The following is a 7,379-nucleotide window of genomic DNA, read 5'->3' on the forward strand; positions in this document are numbered from 1 at the left end:
ACCATTTTGCAATTAGATTCAGCTAGAAGAATTGGCTAAGAAAGTTTAGAAAGATTTGACTCAAAAATGAGTAATATTGTGTGTGAGTTGTTAGAGTTTCAGATCAGATTTGTTCAGTACATAGTTATTGAGTATATATTAAGGTACAGACCTTCTTTAGAATCAGAAAGGCTGAGAAATGTCTCCGGTTTTCCTTTTTCTGTTTTATTTCATGCTTTATACCACTGAATGATTTAATTTAATTAGGCTATTTTACTGTGAGTCATCTCTACTCACATTTAGTTTCTTATCCTTTCTTTCTTTCTTTTCTTTTTCTTTTCCTTTTTTTGGTTTTTGCATGTCAGCTTGGCTTGTTTTATTTTTTTATTTGTTTTAAAGATTTTATTTATTTATTTGAGAGAGAGTGAGAGAGAACATGAGAGGGGAGAAGGTCAGAAGGAGAAGCAGATTCCCTGCAGAGCTGGGAGCCCGATGTGGGACTTGATGCTGGGACTCCAGGATCATGACTGGAGCTGAAAGCAGTGGCTTAACCAACTGAGCCACCCCGGCTTGTTTTATTTAAAAAGTTTTTTGCCCATAGAGTTGAGGGTAATCTCGACAAAGCAGGAAAAAATATACAGTGGAAAAAAGACAGTCTCTTCAATAAATGGTGCTGGGAAAATTGGGCAGCTATATGTAGAAGAACGAAACTCGACCATTCTCTTACACAGTACACAAAGATAAACTCAAAATGGATAAAAGACCTCAATGTGAGACAGGAATCCATCAGAATCCTAGAGGAGAACATAGGCAGTAATCTTTCTGATATCAGCCACAGCAACTTCTTTCAAGATATGTCTCCAAAGGCAAAGGAAACAAAAGTGAAAATAAACTTTTGGGACATCATCAAAATCAAAAGCTTCTGCACAGCAAAGGAAACAGTCAATGAAACAAAGAGGCAACCCACGAAATGGGAGAAGATATTTGCAAATGACAGTACAGACAAAAGGTTGATATCCAGGATCTATAATGAACTCCTCAAACTCAACACACACAAAACAGACAAGCATATCAAAAAATGGGTAGAAGATATGAACAGAGACTTCTCCAATGAAGACATACAAATGGCTATCAGACACATGAAAAAATTTTCATCATCACTAGCCATCAGGGAGATTCAAATTAAAACCACATTGAGATATCACCTTACACCAGTTAGAATGGCCGAATTAACAAGACAGGAAACAACATGTGTTAAAGGGGATGTGGAGAAAGGGGAACCCTCTTACACTGTTGGTGGGAATGCAAGTTGGTGCAGCCACTTTGGAGAACAGTGTGGAGATTCCTCAAAAAATTAAAAATAGAACTTCCCTATGACCCTGCCATTGCACTCCTGGGCATTTGCCCCAAAGATACAGATGTAGTGAAAAGAAGGGCCATCAATACCCCAATGTTTATAGCAGCAATGGCCACGGTCGCCAAACTGTGGAAAGAACCAAGATGTCCTTCAATGGACGAATGAATAAAGAAGATGTGGTCCATATACAATATGGAGTATTATGTTTCCATCAGAAAGGATGAGTACCCAACTTTTGCAGCAACATGGACGGGACTGGAAGAGATTATGCTGAGTGAAACCAGTCAAGCAGTGAGAGTCAATTATCATATGGTTTCACTTATTTGTGGAGCATAACAAATAGCATGGAGGACATGGGGAATTAGAGAGGAGAAGGGAGTTGGGGGAAATTGGAAGGGGAGGTGAATCACAAGGGACTATGGACTCTAAAAACAATCTGAGGGGTTTGAATTGAAAGATGGGTGGGAGTTTGGGGTACCAGGTGGTGGGTATTATAGAGGGCACAGATTGCATGGAGCACTGGGTGTGGTGAAAAAATAATGAATACTGTTATGCTGAAAATAAATAAAAAATAAATTAAAAAAAATTTTTATTATGTTATGTTCGTCGCCATACAGTACATCATTAGTTTTTGATGTAGTGCTTCATGATTCATTGTTTGCTTATAACACCCAGTGCTCCATGCAATATGTGCCCTCCTTAATACCCATCACCAGGCTTATGCATCCCCCACTGCCTCCCCTCTGAAACCCTAAGTTTGATCCCTGGAGTCCATAATGTCTCATGGTTCATCTTCCCATCTGATTCCCGCCCCCCTTCATTTAGTTTTGAAGGGGCCTGCTCCATGACTTAGTTTGTACTAGTTCTCATTCCATCTTTTTTTTTTTCCATTCCATCTTATTACACCTCTAGCATAGGTGTGCTCAGTTTGCGCACTGGAGGTTTACCTGCTTCTCACCCGTCTTACCCACTAATGCTCAAAACTAGGAGCTCTAAAGGGAACACTGTGAAGAAGTAGTGTGAATTTTCCTCTTTGTCTGTTCCTGCCCTTCATTTCAACAATCCTTCAAAAGCACTTTTTGCCAGTATGTGGTTCAGTCAGCACACTTCCAAACCCTGCTGGTTTGAACAGTGTTTCACACTCCAAAATCATCATTCTCTCCATTTCCCTCCTTCCACCTCTAACCCCATTTGCCCAGTGTCTTATAATTTGAATGGTAATCGATTGATAATTGGTCTCACATTCTAACATCCTCTAATATTTGATTTGAAGGTAGATGTGTAGAGCAGAAATCTTAACAAGAATCTCTTAAGATGTATTAATTACAAAAATTTACCATTTTAATATTAAATTTACCATTTTAACAATTTTTAATTGTACAATTACTGGTAAAACACATTTACATTGTGTTCAACCAGCACCACCATCCATTTCCAGAGTTGTTTTCGTCTTGAAAAGCTGAATATTTGTACTCATCAACAATAAGTCTCCATTACTCCATCCTTCCAGTCCTTGGGAACTACCATTCTGCTCTCTTTCCATGAGTTACTACTTTAGGTATCTCATAGAAGTGGAATTATGCAGTATTGGTCATTTTGTGACTTACACTTTTTTTGACATAACGTCCTCAGGGTTTATCCGTGTTGTGGCATGTGACAGAATTTATTTCCTTTTCAGTGTTGAATAATACCCTACTGTATGCACATTTTGTTTATCCACAACCATCTGTGGATGGTCTTTTGGGTTATTTTTGCCTTTTGGTGGAAATCAGAATTCATAAACATCTCAATACTTTCATTAAATAAAGCCAAATTCCATCCAATTTTGAATATATGTCAAAAGTGAATAGCTGGATCATAAGGTTATTCTATTTAAAAGTTTTTGGGAAACATTTGTAGTAGTTAACTGGAACACCTATGCTCTAGACTTTGTTTTCAAAAGCAAGTTTCAAGGACAAGAGAAAAAGAGTGATCACTAGTCATGAATAGAGCTCCAATATTTGGGTGAGTCACAAAATTCTGAAAGAGTTTGTCACTCTTGCTACAGTGCATTGCTTAAATCAGGTGTCTAGTAACCACTCTGAATGGAATGATGAAGCCACTCTCCAGTGATCAGCTCCTGAATAGCAGTTTGGGCATCCATTATAATACGTTTTCTTTCTTATTTTGGTAAAATCCAAAGTTACAATTACTTAATTTTTCTTTAGTAGTTCTATTTGTATAAAGAAAGTACCAGTAAAAGACTGTCTTTGAAATATTTCAAAACTTGGGAAGAAGTCATTTTGCTACCCTCTAGTCTCTTTCAGTTTTTCTCTGGTAACCATTTATAGTAACAAAAACAGGGAACAGGCTTTTGCTATCCCAGCTCTGTGTTGTAATCCATTAGCTCTGTGTGAACTTTCTGATCCTTTTGAACTTTGTTTCATTCTTTGTAAAATGAGAAGTGGTATAGTCTTTAGTATTTTGTTGTGACAATTTATTAATAATATATCCAAGAGATTGTGAAGTAGGAGATAAGCAATTTAGGAGGGTACCTCAATAGGTACAGAGAAAGCATTTGAAAAAATCCAGATCCATTCCTAATTCAAGCTTCCACTAGATTATATAGAATTGAAGGAAATTTCCTCACCTTGAAAAAGGGCTAACAAAAGACCTGCATCAAATGTCATACTTGAGGGTGAAAGCCTAAGTGATTTTTCCTTAATTTCACAAATAAGGGAAGATTTTTGGCTTTCACCACCTGTATTTAATACTGAAGTAGTGTTCCATATAATGCAATAAAACACATGAAAGAAACAAAAACTATAGAGTTTGGAAAGGAAGAAGTGAAATTATCTTTATTAACAGCCAGCATAAGTGGCTCTCTGAGCAGAAAATGGAAGAAAATATACAAAACAGCTACTAGAATAAATTGGTTTAACAAAGTCAAAAATGTACCTAGTATATGATCCAGCCGTTCTACTCCCAGATATGGACCCAAAAGATAGGAAAACATATTTCTATAAAAATATTATATACAAATGTTCACAGCAATTTTATTTGTAAAAGCTCCACTGGGACTAACCAATATGGTTAGCAAGAGGGGAATAGACAAATTATTTTGTAGGCACATGATGTGACACCACACAGAAAAATAAAAGTCCTGATAATGATGATCAATGAGAATTTTTAAAATAATTAGGTTGAGAAGAAGCCAGACAAAAGAACACATATGATCTCATTTTATAAAATTATAAAATACCCAAACTAATTCGTGACAGAAGTGTTGGCTTTAAATGGGGGTAGGAGAAGGTTGAGAGGATTACAAAGAAACATGAGGAAACTTTTGGGGTAATGCATATGTTCATTATCTCTATTGTGGTGATAGCTTCACAGATAAATATATATGTCAAATCTTATAGAATTATTCACTTTATGGGGAACCTGGGTGGCTCAGTCATTAAGCATCTGCCTTCAGCTCGGGTCATGATCCCAGGATCCTGGGATGGAGCCCTGCATCTGGCTCCCTTCTGGGTGGGAAGCCTGCTTCTCCTTCTCCCTCTGCAGCTCCCCCAACTTGTGTTCCCTCTCTCATTGTGTCTCTCTCTGTCAAATAAATAAATAAAAATCTTTTTAAAAATAAAAGCAAAAGTCTTCCTTTAAAAAAAAAGAATTGTTCACTTTAATTTGGTAGTTCATTGTTATACAAATTATGTATAAATAAAGCCATTAAATATCTAAAATCTACCAAGTACTATCCTCCCTAAATGTGCAAGTCTTCTTGTGTGACACAAAATGGAAAATATTTCTCCTGTAGGATTTCATTGGCATGAAATGTTTTCTTTTAAATTCTAGATAATGACTTTCTGCATCATGAGCTACAATGTTTATTTTCAACCAGCATCATCCCAACCTATTTAGCATTGTCCCTGCATATCTCAATAGAAGTTTGTAGTGGCTTGTCCCAAATTCCTTTCTAGCATAATTTTGAGGCAGGTTCTGACAATGTGATTTGGAAGGTGGAGGGAAAAAGGATACATGAACCCAAATAGTACCCAGGACTGAATTTCTTACTTCACTCTCCATCTGGGTAAGTGTTCCCATGATGGATCAGACTCATTAAATCTGTGCAGAGATGCCTCCAGGAAATAGCCTGAGCTGTTTCTGTATGTGTCTAGAGATAACTGTTACAGGGCTTTATAGAAGATGTGTCCCTCTCCAGAACTTTATGCTGATAATCCTGATTTCTTACCTTGTGTGAAAAATTATTTGATTAATGTTTAGGAACCAAATGTGACATATGGATGATAATAAGAATCTTTGAGCTAAAACCTGTTAAGAGTATATATACCGTGAGTATTTGTTGCTTGATTCATATGCAATAGTCACCTTATGTTGGAGTCACTAAAACAGTGACAATATTAGAATCTCAGATCATTCAGTCTCAGATCATTGACAACTTCATGTATGGTGTTTCTTTTGTCTAGAATTCCTGTTTTTTACCTTTTAATAATTCTGAAAGTCAGGAATACTTGATTGATAAATGCCTGCCTATGAAATAGTGTGACATTTCTTCTGAAAGCTTTATTAAAAATAGTATTTAATTATATTAGCAATTGCTAATAATTTAGAAACAAAAAAATATGTTATATATCAAGTAAAGGCCATTTGTTCTTTTTTTTTTGGTTTAATGTAAAAATTATTCAGTGAATACTTTAAAAATGATAGTCACAGTTCTAAATGTTGGGGCCAAAAATCACAGTGCCAAAAATCACAGAACCAGTCAGCAATGACTTGACTTACTATTCCTTTCTCTGTGTTCAACCTCAACCCCTTTCCTGGCAGTCAGTGGGTTTGGGGCTGGTCCACATAGACACATGAGAATATGAAGTACTGTAGTAAGATGCTTTAAGAAGTTTATTACCCTCCCTGTTTCAGAAATGCCCTAGGATGCTATGTTAAAGAACTTCCATATCAGTCAGTGTCTTAAGAACAAAATAGACTTGAAAAGTCAGGATTGCTATTGTTCAGACTTCCCAGGGCCACCTGAAGACTGACATGTGCCTCATCAAGTCAGGGTTGAAACAGATGTCTGACTTGGGGAGGATTCTGGCCAACGTGCATGCATTTTAGTCCCTGTCCACCAGGGGGTGCAGCTTCCTACCACAATCACATTTCCTGTGTGAAATGTGGGCTTCCACTGATCATTTTTCTGTCACTCCAACATTTCTTCATGGTAAGAATGAGGAACATTTTTTAGGTGACGCTCCAGAGATGAAGTGTTCTCCAGGCTTCGTGATTGTGGTACTCTTTATGCTTGGTAAGTAAAATGCCTCTTAACAAATTTGGACTTTTTCTTCCATTGTATCAGAAAACCTTTAACTATAATTTTATCAAATAGCTTTATACACAAGGTGACAGGTCTCTTTTCTTTTTCCCCAGGACAAACCCAGGGAGACTCGGTGACTCAGACGGAAGTCCAAGTGACCCTCTTAGAAGAGGCTTCCCTGACTGTGAACTGCACTTATTCAACAACTGTGTTTCCCACTCTTTTCTGGTATGTCCAGTATCCCGGTAAAGGTCTACAGCTCCTCTTGAGCTCCTCGAGAGACCAGGAGAAGAAAAGCAACAAAGGTTTTGAAGTTACCTTGGACAGCAAATCCAAATCCTTCCACTTGGAGAAAGGCTCCGTGCAAGCATCAGATTCAGCTGTGTACTACTGTGCCCTGAGTGACACAGTGACAGGGACTGCAGGGGGAGCTGAGCACAAATTGAGCAGAACAGGGTCCTGGGTGCTGAGTGTCTTTGCCTGATCCACTCTGGCTCCAGCACAGTCTGTTTTTGTTTGTCCCTCAGTGTCTGATTGGTACAAAATCATACAAGTAACTAGAGCATAGGAAACAGAAGTAACATTCCCCAACCCCAGCTGTTCCTTAGGAACATTGAGTATAGTTTGATGCCAAGAGTTCCTCAACCAGGGTGTATGTAACTCATTTAAGGTAAAACCACGTACAATAAAGTGGTCATGTGCTCATCCTTACAGTGAAGGTCCAGCCCCACAAGT

The 7,379-nt window shown here is 37.7% G+C and overlaps 1 gene segment (V, D, J or C); it reads left to right on the forward strand.

The window, feature by feature from the left end:
* The first annotated feature begins 6,553 nt into the window (after positions 1-6,553).
* Positions 6,554-7,128, forward strand: LOC131999398 (T cell receptor alpha variable 9-2-like). The segment is given in 2 exon segments: positions 6,554-6,635; positions 6,758-7,128. Coding segments are annotated over 2 exon segments (417 nt in total).
* Positions 7,129-7,379: the final 251 nt, after the last annotated feature.

This window comes from Mustela nigripes, chromosome 13, assembly GCF_022355385.1.
Source record: "Mustela nigripes isolate SB6536 chromosome 13, MUSNIG.SB6536, whole genome shotgun sequence".
NCBI lineage: Eukaryota > Metazoa > Chordata > Mammalia > Carnivora > Mustelidae > Mustela > Mustela nigripes.